This window comes from Lipotes vexillifer, unplaced genomic scaffold, assembly GCF_000442215.2.
Source record: "Lipotes vexillifer unplaced genomic scaffold, Lipotes_vexillifer_v1.1 scaffold21, whole genome shotgun sequence".
NCBI lineage: Eukaryota > Metazoa > Chordata > Mammalia > Artiodactyla > Lipotidae > Lipotes > Lipotes vexillifer.
Window position 1 is genome coordinate 3469941 of NW_006774065.1, and position 14112 is coordinate 3484052.

Consider the following 14112-nt stretch of genomic DNA (forward strand, 5'->3'; position numbering starts at 1 on the left):
TATTTTATTTTTTTTTTTATTTTTTGCGGTCCGCGGGCCTCTCACTGTTGTGGCCTCTCCCGTTGCGGAGCACGGGCTCGGGACACGCAGGCTCATGGCTCACGGGCCCAGCTGCTCCGCGGCGTGTGGGATCTTCCCGGACCGGGGCACGAACCCGTGTCCGCTGCGTCAGCAGGCGGACTCTCAACCACTGCGCCACCGGGGAAGCCCCCACTGTTATCACTTTTATGAGTGTCCAGTACCTTTTTTTATATGTATATTACCTCCCCACACACATTTATATGTGTGTGTGTATAATACATGTAGAAAATATACAGAATCTATATGTGTGTATATATAAATGGGCATATATAATATACATGTAGAAAAAACAATTAGTTTATGTGTATTGTTGCTTTTTAACCTACATATCATACCATATATATTGTTCCATAGTTTGCTTTTTTCCAGTCAACAAATGTCTTGGATATTTGCTTATGCCAGTACCTATAACATAGTGGTTATAAACATGGATTCTGAAACCAGCCTGCCTGAGTTGGAATTTCAGCTCTGCCACTTACTAACTGTATGACTTTGGGCAAATTATTTAACCTTCCTGTGCCTCAATTTCCTCATCTATAGAAAGAGATAATAGTAGTACCTATGTAGAGTTCTGCTAATAATCATAATCCCATAAACCTACCTGTAGGGTTGTGTGAAGATTCAGTGAGTTAATGTATACGTAGCACTGGAAATGCTATGTAAACGTTTGCTTTTATTATAATCTACCTCATTTTAAAAAACTGGTACCAGGCCTTCCTTACTATGGATTTATCATAGTTTATTTCACCATTCACCTATTGGACATTTGGGCAGATGCTCCCCTTCACTGTCACAGACAGCACTGTGATGGACATCTGGTACATGTGTACTACGTTGGTACCCATGTGAGTGTTTCTCTAAGGCAGGTATAGAGAAGTGGAAGTGCCAGGCTGTAAAGTATGTCCCATTTAAATGTTACTAGATTTATAAATTGTTCTCCAAAGTCATTATACTTTTTTACACAACCAATTTAATAAATCTGACAAAACTGACAAATCCTGGAACATAAAAATTTGTTTTCCCTATATCTTGCTTCTCCATTTTTGTGTCTATTCACTAAAACTAAAGGATTCATCTGAGAGATGGTGGATTGGGGTAGAGTCCAGAGAATTATCCACCATGGGATTGATTACACCTATGATTTTGGTCTTATTTTTTATTTATTTATTTATTTATTTATTTGTGGTATGCGGGCCTCTCACTGTTGTAGCCTCTCCCGCTGCGGAGCACGGGCTCCTGATGCACAGGCTCAGCGGCCATGGCTCACGGGCCCAGCCGCTCCGCGGCATGTGGGATCTTCCTAGACCGGGGCACGAACCCGCGTCCCCTGCATCGGCAGGCGGACTCTCAACCACTGCGCCACCAGGGAAGCCCTTGGCCTTATTTTTGCAAACTTCTCCGTGGTCCAATGGGCCATACAGGTGTTTTAACATCTCATAGACACAGCAAGCCTTACCTGCTTTGGCTCCACAATGGATTCACACTTCTTCCTGTAGTAGTATTCATTGACTGCACAGGGTTCACAGCACTTGCAACAGGGATAAATACGGGATCGACAGCATTTATTTGAGTAAGTGTTGATGAGAAAGTCAATGAACACAGTGGCCTGGGAAAAACCCAGACAAGCACCATGTCAGTGAAACTTCCTTTTGCCAAATCATTTTCATAAAATGTGAGAAAGAGAATCCCTTACCAAACCAAAGTAAGAGAGGTTTGAACCGATGTACACGATCAGCTGGATAATGTCAAATTTTCCTCCCTGGAAACAGAGTACAAAAGGTTACCCGGTTGAAATTCAGAGCAATGCTCTTTTGCTCTAACATGTAATTGTAAGTTCCAGCAGAGGAGGGAGTCTAGTGCCGTGAATTTGACAGATTCATCCAAAGTGTTCACGGCAACAAAGATTAAGGTGACTGAAAATATGAATCCCATTCCTCCAGCTTCTGCCTTTCAGGATGTGCTTGAAAACATGGATGTTTTAAACAAATAAGCACTGGAACTCACACATTAAGAGGAGAACCATTGAAAGGTATTTTTCCATTCAAGGTGAGGGTTTCAAAAGAGCTTTCCCTAAAAGTGATTTGAGATTACTTTGGAAACAGAGGGAAGGAATGTCTGCACAAACTCTTCCCATAGATGTCCCTGTGGTTTTTATTCTCAGTGTCTTTGTATCCTCTCACTATATCTCATCGATTCTTGTGCTGCTTATCACCATGTTACATAAATAATACGTTGTCAGACAAGGTATGTGGGCATCTGTTGATTTTTGCATACTTAGCATCCCCTCCTTCTGGAGATAGCATGCCCGTTTTCCTTTGGAGAACTGTCTGTGTCCATACTCAGTCCATGTAGTTTGCGGGGAAGGGGCTGGTTCAGGGCTGGTGTAAGACCAGCCATTGCGAGTGACCCTGGTCACAGTTCAGCAGTGAGCATCTGGCCCATATTGGGCCAGTCAAAGCCAGTGGCATCTGCTGAGACTTTTGCTGAGATGTTCTCTTTTCACTGAGGTTGCTAAATTGCTAAGGTATAAGTAGCTGCTGACACCACTGCATAGAGATGACCCGCTGTGAATGACACCAAAACAGAGGAGAACAAAGTAAGAGATGGAGGGAGGCAGGTTCCTGGTGATGTTGTTAAGACATCTGGATTCATGATACCCGAAGCCTGAAAATTGCCTCTGGATTTTTCAGTTATGTGAACTAAAAAAAAAAAAGACTTCTTTTTTCCTAAGCCCATGTGAATTGGATTCCTTACAAAGTATTTTGCAGAGGGATTTCTTTCTCTCTCTTTTTTAAGCATCAGAGTATATTGAAAATTGAGTATTAGGTTTTTTCCCCAAGCCCACTCTTGTACCCATTAGATGATTTGTCCATGAACAAGAACATTTCTTCCCCCTCTCTGATCCCACATGCAAGATGCACAGTGCCAGCTAACGACTATGACCAAAACATTCACCCTTTGAGACACTACAGCAATAATTAAGACACAGTCATAGGAACGGAGATGCCAGTGGCTGAAAACGAGAAGAGACTTACGGTGCCAAAAACCAGGATGTCAAAACGGATCCCAAAGGCTTTTATCAGGGTCCGCTTTTCGGTATTATTTTCCTTATAGTACTTGGCATATCTGTAGGAGGAAAAGGATACATATTTATAAGATCTCTCTGGAAGTGCTGGTATTTTATCAAAAGAAAAACCGAAACAGTAGCCGATCTAGTCTTCTTTGTCCGTCTTCTAGCTCTGCTCTGGTTGGCAAAGGAAAGAACACAATCCAAACCCATGAAATTCTCTCTCTCTTCACCTTGAACCAAGGCACCACTTCCCCACGTCACCTTCTCTACTTCCAGCATCACAGGATGATGGAAAGTCTGTGTTTTAGTTTAAGATTAAAATGAACAATTTTTAACCAATACAGGGTTAACAACAAGAGAAATTAAAAAAAATAACTTCAAGCACTCTGATCATTCTCTAAGAGGGAAAAGTTTAGCTTCTAGAACAAAGAGGGGGAGGGTGAATCTTAGATACTAATGAATGGATTGGGAACAGGTGCCCTTCAGCAGTCTGCTCTAACTGTGTTTTCTTAAGATTCTGTATTTGTCTGTTTGGCATCCATTATCACCAGGGCCAAACTAGCAGACAATGTTGTTTACATGCCCCCTGCCATCCAGCTTTTGCGAGTATGTGAAAATCATGTTACAAACCCTCTGACAAATCCTGAGTCCATATCTCCAGCCACCTCCTGTATCTAACTTTCACACACCCAGCCAACATTTCCCCTGCCCTAACTTGCTCAGGGCCAGGTACCAGACAACCAGAGACCACCCCTGTAGCCCAGAGCCCACCAACATTACTCAAACTAGCCAATCCTAAGCTGTTTCCCCTGCCCTGCCTTGCCTTTCCCACAGAAAACACAATAAAGGCTCTGGGCTGTGCTTTCCCCTTTCTCCTGCCAACACCTGACCAAACCTGGTGCTTCCCCCTGTGGCCCTGTGTGACCTGGTGTACCGCACCTCTCAGGAAATTCTTCTTTCAAGGGCATTGACTTCTCTGTGTTACCACTCAGTCACCTTTATAAATTAAGACCTGGGCACAAATCACAGTCACCCAAAATATGCAGCCCTCATCAGTGCTACAGTCAGGGAAAGTGTCATGTTTTGTTTTTCATGAATAATTAGGGAGGCTTAAGCCACATGCCTCACAAAACTTTTAAATCTGACCCTCCCTCTTAACGACTTTTGGTGGTTGTTTTTAGGTAAGGACATATATTTTCTTTGAGTTATTAATTCATAATCTATTTACAGGTGTGGGAAGAGAAGAAAACAGAAAACGGATGCTCTGCCAAAATATAGTATGGAACATCTGAAATTCTTATTCTTTTTAAACTCACGATCTGACTTTGAGATCAGTTAGATATTCTCAGGCACTTCAGTGCCTGTTTCTGGCCAAAGGGGTTTCAGTTTCTTTGCATCTGATGGTTCTCATTCCATGACAGTACTTTCTTCCGCTCTATTAATTGATTTGTTTTTTAAAATACAAAGCAAGCATGCATCACCACTCCATGCCCCAGGGTTGCATTATCTCTCTATGCAAGCTGTTTTGCTGGAAGGTTAACATTGTATAGTAAATACTTGAATTTCTACTTTCAGGGTCTTTGTACAGTGGGTCTCAAACTGAGGGCAAGAATCACTTGGGAAGTGTGTTCAAAAGGCAGATTCCTGGGCCTCACCCCCAAAGGGTGGTTTCAAAAGGTGTGAGGTGTTTCTAGGAATCTGTATTTCCAGGAAAGGTACCAGGTGGTTCTGATGCAGTTGATCAGTGGGCCACACTCAGAACACCAGGCCCTGGGCAAGGATGTTTTTACACTCTGTAGTGGGTTGAATAATGGCCCCCCAAAAAGATAAGTCCAAGTGCCTAACCCCTGCACCTGTGAATGTGACCTTATTTGGAAATAGGATCTTTGCAGATGTAAATGAGTTAAGGATCTCAAGATGAGATCATCCTGGATTTAGGGTGGGTCTTAAATCCAATGGCTGTATCCTTATAAGAAAAAGGAAAGGGAGAGTTGAAACAGAAACACAGAGGAGAATGCCATGTAGAGACGGAGGCAGATACTGGAGGGATGCAGCCACAAGTTAAGGACCACCTAGAGCCATCAGAAGCTAGAAGAGGCAAGGAAAGATCCTCCCTTAGAGACTTTAGAGGGAGTATGTCCCTGCTGACACCTTGATTTTGGACTTCTGGCCTCCAGAACTGTGAGAGATAAATTTCTGTTGTTTAAAGCCATCAAGTTTGTGGTAATTTGTTATAGTGGCCATAGGAAATGAATACACACATACACCCATTCTGAGAAACAGAGAAGCACATCAGGCATTCTATTCTGTGTAGGTCTTCCCTGCTTTACACATCTTGTAAATAAACTGAATAATTGAAAAAGGATCTTTTGGTAAAGGACAAAATTCTGCAACGTGATCAATTCCTTCAACTTCCTATGTTTTAGAAAGTTATATTTTCTCATAAACCTCATATAGCCTCTAACTTCCTTCCCTTTTGTGTAGCTATTTGACAATAACTTGTTCAGTTACCCGTCAGATCTTGACATTTTATTTTTGGATAAAGATTTCTTCTGGTGCTTATTCCAGAGAACCAATGCTCTAAAACTTTGTTCTAAAAGAATATTAACATCACAACCAGTTCTTCAGAAAGCTCAGATCTCTCCAGGAGCTAATGTTCTTAGGCTTAGCTCAGTGACTTGAAGAACATTTGCTAACATCTGATTGGTACATTGCCCTGCATGCGTCTGCTGATTGCTGTAAAAACAGCCTGTGAGGGCAGTCGGGGACCACTGATCCAGGCCTCTCTTTTGCTAATGGCCACAAACCTATTCAGTAGAGCAGCTGCGAGTGATCAAAACATTACCTAAACTAGGAGCTGGTTTCAGGGCCCTGGATGAAATTCCACTGACCCGGAGAAGGCAAAATCCTCTTACGTCTTGATCTCAGCCAGCCTTTAGCCAAGGGTCTCAAACTCAAACGCCTATAGGGGCCAGATAACAGAAATGAGTGATGCAGCCAGGTAAGAGGCAATAAGGAGTGGTGAGGACCTTGGCAAACCAAGAGCCACATGGCCTTTCTAAAGGGAACCACTGATACTCAGCTCTAGCTGAGTGCTCCCTGTGGAATATGAAGCCAGTGTTGTCAAATGGGTTGATTTTTTTCAAATAGTTTAATTTTCAGAAAAAGTAGGAAGTCCATATTTTATGTAGAATGTCTCAACTTTCAGAACATTGTGCAGGCCAAAAACAAAAACAAAAACAAAATTTGAAGCCTGCTTGCCAGTTAATGATGCTGCTTTAAGTAAAATATAAATAGAGCCATTTGCTTAAGTGGACCCCTCCAGAACTCAATAAGAGTGCTAGCAGAAGGGTTAGGAAGCAGTGAATGTGTGTGTGTGTGTGTTTGCACGTGCACATGTACTTTGGCCTGTACTTGCATGCTCAGATTAAGTAGACACTTTATTTTATTCATTCTCCCAGGCAGCTAGCAACCTGGTTGTAGAAAGAAAATATAGTCAGATGAATCATCTAAGAAGGAAGTATGTTTGGGATGCTAGAAAATTAGTCTAGACCAGTGCTTCTCAGATTTTAATGTGCACATGAATCTCCTGGGAATCTTAAGATGCAGATTTTGACTCAGTAAATTGAGAGTGGGGGCTGAGATTGTACATCATAACAAGCTCCCAGGTGAGGCCCATGTTGCTGGTTCCAGGATCACATTTGAGTATCGAGGGTCTAGATTAGTGATTCTCAAACTTAAGTTTGCATTAGAATAACCTGGAAGGCTTATGAAGACAATACCCAGAGTGTCTGATTCAGTAGGTCTGTGGTAGAGCCTGAGAATTTGCATTTCTAACAGGATACCACATGATGCTGATATGGGGACCCGCACTTTGAGAACCACTGGTCCAGACCATTAGTACTAAAAGTGTTCAGAGAAGCTAATATGTTTGCAAGTTGATTCCCTAACATGGACTCCTATGTGTGTAGTTTCTCTTCTTAACTAGGAAAGCTCAGTCCTCAGGAAAGTGCATGAAGCCTATGGGGGTCCTATCCTGTGCTTGGAGAGGCCTTTTCTGGTTGCATTTCCCCACACCCCCATCACACGATCTTGTTTGATTTTCTTTGAAGTATTTATCATCATCTGAAACGGTTTTGTTGGATTTGTTTGTTCTATTGAGGTATAACTAACATATAATAATAAAATGCACAAGTCCTAAGGGTTCAATTCAATGAGTTTTGACAAATGAATACTCTATGTAACCTAGATCCCTACCAATATCTAGAACATTCCATTACCCCAGAAAACTCTTACGCTCCCTTCCAATTGGTTCCTACTTCTCCTTCCTACCCCCAAACCCCAGCCCAGCAGCCATTGTTCTATCTTCTATCATCACAGATAAGTTTGCCTGTTCTTGTACTTCTTATAAATGGCATCATAGCATGTACTCGTTCAGGTCAGGCTTCTTTCACTCAACGTAACATCTGTGGGATTCATCTATGTTGATGTGTGTATCAGTAATTTCTTCCATTTTTTATTTATGTTAAGTAGTGTTTTATTATATAAATATATCACAATTTATTTCTCCATTCACCTGTTATTGCACATTTGGGTTCTTTCTGGGTTTTGCCTATTATGAGTAAGGATGCTGTCAACATTCATGTGCAAATCTTTTTGTGGAGATATGTTTCCTTTCTCTTGGGTAAATACCTAAGAGTGGGATTTCTGGTTTAGAGGATAGATGTTACCTTTATAAGAAACTTCCCAACAATTCTCTAATGTGGTTGTACCATTTTACACTCCCACCAGGAAAATAGGAGAATTCCAGTTTTTCCTCCTCCTTGCCAACTTTTGGAATTTCCAGTGTTTTTTTTTTTTTTGCGGTACGCGGGCCTCTCACTGTTGTGCCCTCTCCCATCGCGGAGCACAGGCTCCGGATGCGCAGGCCCAGCGGCCATGGCCCACGGGCCCAGCTGCTCCGAGGCATGTGGGAATCCTCCCGGACCAGGGCATGAACCCGTGTCCCCTGCATCGGCAGGCAGACTCTCAACCACTGCGCCACCAGGGAAGCCCTCCAGTGTTTTTAATTTTAGTCATTCTGGTGGGCATGTCATTATATTTCATTGTGGTTTAAATTTGCATTTCCCTGGTGACTAATGATGTTGACTTGGAGTTTTTTATTATATTTTTGTCTTATATGTATAGTCATGTCCTATTAGGATATATGCTAAGCAGTAACTTGTCTATTTTGTTTACCAATGTATACCCATTGGGGCAACAAATATTTTTTTCTTCAACATATATTTAATGAATTAAGAATGCCAATATCAACATCCTACCAGCTTCTTAAACAAATTGTATAACCGAGGGATATACTCAGCAACTCTCTCTGAAAAGGAAACAGCAAAAGCCTGCTTTGTGTCTGGAACCAGAGCACAAAATGACCAGCCATAACCACAGTCACAGAACCCTGCCTGGCTCCCACAGGAAATGAAAGGTCATGGAGACTGTGTTATAAGCCTCAAACTGAGAGACCAAATTACTGCTGGCCCAATGTTGTAGGGACAGGCTGAAAAATTATCCAGACATAGGAGGTAACGTGGAAACTAAGTTAGGGGCACAAGATCACCAATGGGAAAAAGTCAGGAGCAGAGGACTGAACTGTGCAGAGCATCAAAACAAGAATAGATCAGCACAAAACCAGCACTAGCCAGCTCAAGAGTGAAAATGAACCAGAATTCTAGTGAATTCATAGGGTTGAAGTCCAGAAGCTAGAAGCATAGGCGATGTACTACAAAGAACCTTAAAAATTAGACAAAACTGCAATGAGGAAGCAATGTTACCCAAGGTATCAGGAGTCTTTAAGATGTTCTTACTGGGCTTCCCTGGTGGCACAGTGGTTAAGAATCCGCCTGCCAATGCAGGGGACATGGTTCGAGCCCTAGGTCCAGGAAGATCCCACATGCCACGAAGCAACTAAACCCGTGCGCCACAGCTACCGAGCCTGCGCCCTAGAGCCCGTGAGCCACAACTCCTGAAGCCCACGTGCCTAGAGGCCGTGCTCCGCAATAAGAGAAGCCACAACAATGAAAAGTCCGCGCACCACAACGAAGACCCAACGCAGCCAAAAATAAATAAATTTATTTAAAAAAAATGTTCTCACCAAAAGGATTTCCAATCAAGATGGCAGGCTGCCTCACCACCTCCACCACCACCTCCCACCCCACTGCACTTACACAAAGAAGTGCAAGATAACGTATTTTTTAAAGTCACATCAATATATTATTGAGCTCAAAACAAGGAAGGGCAGGTGCTAGAGATGAGTGGTAAGTGGGGACTAAAGCCACGTGAACCCTAGGAGAACCAGATCAGATTTGTACCTGAGCAGCTAGAGTCTTAACATACTTCTTGGGGAAGGAGCTGAGGCTGCAGATGCCCTACTTAGCAAGGAAGCAGGGATGGGATACTTCTAGTGGAGTGAAGACATCCAGCACCAAGAAATTAAACTAAAAACTGGTTTGTAATTGATAGATGCCATACAGTCCTGGCAGGAACAACTACAAAATTAAATTATCACCCCAGAGGAATGTCTCCATATCCCATGGCACACGCAAAACTTTGCACAAGATCATTTCTGCCAAAGTCTACCAACAAATATTCCAAAGCCCCACAAAGAGAAATACCATCCAAGTTGCTACAGTTCAGTGTGAAAGGGGTTATACAGTAGATTGGACAAAAGGAGTAGGATCCATAAACTAAGAATGGATCTCACTGAAACAGTAATAGGTGGCTTTGAAAAAGAACTGAATATAAATCCGAGAAATGAAAAATATAGCCATATAGTATTTTTAAAACCTGAAAGCATATGGTAAAATGCTCATAACCTTTGATCCAATAATTCTGCTTCTAGAAATTTATCCTAAGGAAATAATCTGGGATTCAAACAAAGATATATGTACAGAGATGTACACTACAGAGTTGTTTATAAAGAAAAATCAGAAATACCCCAAATATCCAATAATGGTGGAATGGTGAGAAAATTATGAGATGGAAGAGAAAGGGTGTGTTTTAAGGTCTTAGTGATCTAGGTTAGGATTATGGAGCTTCTACTATTAGCTGTGGGTCTAGGGGAGATCATTTCACCTTTCTCAGCTTTCCCCAGGACACTAATATCTACCTTCAAGGGTGGTTGTGAGGTTTAGTGATGGTGATATAAATGCCTGGTATATAGAATACCCTCCCTAAGTTGTAGCTAACGTTATCATTACACTCACAATGGAATACGATGATAATTAATGTGATGGTCACAAAGAATTTTGAGTGACCTGGCATATGAAACCCCCTGCCAGAATACCAAACTATAAATGTGATATGATCTCATATAAGCCTCACAAAACAATTGGTTAGATGAAGGAACATTTACCAGAGGGTTATCTTCAATTATCTCAGGATAGAGGAATTATGGGTGATTTTTATCCTCTTCTCTATGCTTTTCTCTGTTTCCCAAGTTTTGTTTTTATCTTACAAAGAGTGTGCAATTCTTTAATAATTCATACAAAAATTCAGTCACTGCCTAGCTCTTAGAGGAAGTCTTTCACATTCCTCTTGTTGCCTTGGGAACCATAACTAGTCTTGCTGGCTGCTGGGGATACAATTCAGCCAGGCCCAGAAGGTCCCTGGGGATCCAAGGGTGGCCAGTCACTGGGCAAGTCTGACCTGGAGCACTGTTACCTGAAGTTGTAGCCAGGGTACAAGGACTCCTTGGCAGTCTTGTCGTCAAGGCGACGGAAACTGTATTTTGGACGGCAGTGGTGGAACCACCTGTCTAGGTTGCAGTCCCAGTAGATCTCAATGCCCATGATTCCTCCCTGGGGAAGACAACGAGAGACAATCTCTAAGTCCCGCTGGACATGGGTTATGCAGCCATCAGACATCTCCCTGCATAGTGATCACCACTGAAGGAAAAGTTGGCTTTTGAGGGGAAAAAAAAATGCTCATTAAAAATTTCAGAGCCATAGGTGCAGCCCTGTCTAACTCATACAACTAGTACTGTGGCAGCTACAAACGCATCTCCCTGCTCCTCCTCCCACCTGGAACACGCCACCGTTAAATTTATTTTCCTAAAATATAACTTTCAACAAACCACTCCTGTAATCAGACACCTGTAATGTCCACCCCCTATTAAAGTTTAAGCTGAAACTTGTTAGACTGGAATTCATCGTGTTCCATCACATCTTCTCTGCTTATCTCCCAATACACCCCTGGAGAAAGCTCTTATTCCAAAATCTCTATGTTTTTCCCTAAACACACTTTGCATTTTCATTTCTTTTTTTTAAAAAACAGCTTTATTGAGATACAGTTCACATACAGTTCGCCCACATAACATGTGCATTTAACAGTTTTTAGTATATTCACGTATATGTGCAACTGCCACCACAATCAATTTTACAACATTTTCATTACCTCCAAAAGAAAACAAGTAAACTTTAGTTACCACTCCTCTCTCAAGCACTAAGCAACCACTAATCTACTTTTTGTCTCTATAGAGTTCCTTATTCTGAACTTTCATATGAATGAAATCATATAATATATGATCTTTTATGTCTGGCTTCTTTCACTTAGCATGATGCTTTTAAAGTCCATCCATGTTGTAACATGTGTCAGCACTTCATTCCTTACTGTGGTGGAAGAATATTCCATTGATTGAGCATACTACATTTTGTTTATCCATTCATCCTTTGATGGACGCTTGGGTTGCTTCCACCTTTTGGCTATTATAAATAATGCTGCTGTGAACATTTATGTACAAGTTTTTGTGTGAACATATGTTGTCATTTTTCATGGGTACATACTTAGGAGTGGAGTTGCTCGGTCTGCTTTGAATTTTTAAATCTTGGCTCTTGACCTTTTCTCCCAATGAAATGTTTCTCCCACTCACCTCTCTAGCTAAATCCTCCTCATCCTTCAAGACCCAGCAAACATCCTTCCCCACCCACTCAGCCACCCCTGTGCCCCTCAATTCATGGTGACCTTTCTCTTCTCTAAACTTCTAAAGAATCTGTTAATCTCTTACCTATACTTGGTACTTCTTTCTTTCTACAAACATTTTTTTGAGTACTGACTATCATATTTCACTGAATCTTAGACACCATTGCTTGTAAGACACATAGGTTTTTTTTTTTTAATGTTCCTCTAAGAAAAAAATGCTGTCAATTAAACTGTGAGACTCCATCAACTGAAAGCACTTCCTGATTTTGAAACTATTAAAAGTGAAAAGGTATGTCTTTGAATCAATGAAATTAGGCATTTCAAGACAGTATGCTAGATACTGAGGATACAGAAATGAGTGGCAAGGAGGCTCTGACTTGGAGAAAGGGGAAATAATACAGAATAATCACAACTGCCATTTTTTTGTCAGGCACTAAGCCAAGTACTTTACATATTACAGTGAATATCTAATGCCTTTGTCACTTGGCATCCAATTTGTCTTCTTCTGGGAAAACTACCTGGAATTTCCTTGGGGAAACACCTTTCCCAACTCTCAGTGGTTTGAATGGGGCTATGGCCTCTCCAAGCCCCAGGAGTGGGCACATGACTCAAGCCTGGCCAATTAGGACAGTGCTCCCTTCTGGACCTGGTGATTGATTCAGGATAGATATGTGGCCCAAGGTAGACCAATCAGAGCTCTTCCTGAGACATTTTGCCAGAACCATAGGAAAAGAAGTCCTCTACTAGCTGGTACCACTAGCTATAGAGTGTGAAAGTCTAAAGCAGCATTGTCTAATAGGATTTTCTGCGATGATGGATATATTCTATATTCATGCTGTATAGTACAATAGCCAGTGGTTATTGAACGCTTGAAATGAGGCTGGTATGACCAAGGAAATAAAATTTTAATTTTATTTAATTTTAATTAAGTTTAAGTCACTTCATGTGACTTGTGGCTACCATATTGGATAGCACAGTCCTAGAGCTTTGGTGGCTTTGCTTTGACATGTGGAGAATATGCCTGAGAATGACATCATCATTAAGGCAACAATCAAGAGATGAAAGGAGTCAGATTCCTAAAGACATCATTTGAGTTCCTGGAGGCAGCTATGCCTAAATCTATCATACTCTTCATTCAATCAACAAATATTTATTGAGTGTCCATTATGGGCTGAACATTACACAAAAATGAACCCCCCCCCCCAAAAAAAAGCTAAATGTCCCTACCATCATGGAACTTACATTCTAGTCAGGGAAAATAGACAACAGACAAATGGGTATGTAAAATATATAGTATGTCAGATAATGCTAGGTGCCAGGGATAAAAATAAACATGGAAAGGGCCATAGGGCATGCTGGGATAGAGGTGGGAATTGTCGCTTTAAATGTAGCGGTAAGGGAAAGCTTCACTGAGCTTATATTTGAGTAAATATTGGAAGTAGGTGTAGGAGGCAGCTAATGCTATGTCTGGGACAGACTGTTCCAGGCAGAGGGGAACAGCAAGAGAAAACTCCCAAGGTAGGAAGATGCCTTGGGTATACTAGAATGTTCATTTTTCATTGGTCTTTTTACACAAGTTAATATGGTTCCTTTTTTGCTTAATCCACTTGAGTTTGGTTTCTATTATTTGCCCCCAAATTACTTTTTAATTTATTTTTTGCTTACATCATTTGAGTTGGATTTCTATAACTTGCAACTAGAAGAATTCTGACTAATCCAAGTGTGGTAGTCTGAGTAATGGTCCCCCAAAATATTCCTAATCCTAGGTCCTAATCCCTGGACCTCTGAATATGTTACCTTAAATGGCAAAGGAGACTGCAGATGTGATTAAGTAAGGATCTTGAGATGAGGAAATTATCCTGGATTATCTGGGTGGGCCCTGTGAAGACACACTGGTCTTTATAAGAGGGAGGCAGAGCAAGATTTGACACAGAATAAGAAATCAATGTGACCACTGAAGCAAGATGCTGTACTGCTGGCTTCAAAGCGGG

The 14112-nt window shown here is 41.5% G+C and overlaps 1 protein-coding gene across 1 annotated transcript in view; it reads right to left on the reverse strand.

Moving 5' to 3' along the window:
- P2RX7 (purinergic receptor P2X 7) overlaps positions 1-14112 on the reverse strand; it is a 53173-nt gene that overhangs the window by 5155 nt on the left and 33906 nt on the right. Inside the window, exons 8-11 of the mRNA XM_007448719.1 lie at positions 10865-11001; positions 3117-3207; positions 1775-1840; positions 1538-1687 (exon numbers count right to left, since the gene is read on the reverse strand). Coding sequence (XP_007448781.1) covers positions 1538-1687; positions 1775-1840; positions 3117-3207; positions 10865-11001 — 444 coding nt within the window. The remainder of the gene's footprint in view (positions 1-1537; positions 1688-1774; positions 1841-3116; positions 3208-10864; positions 11002-14112) is intronic.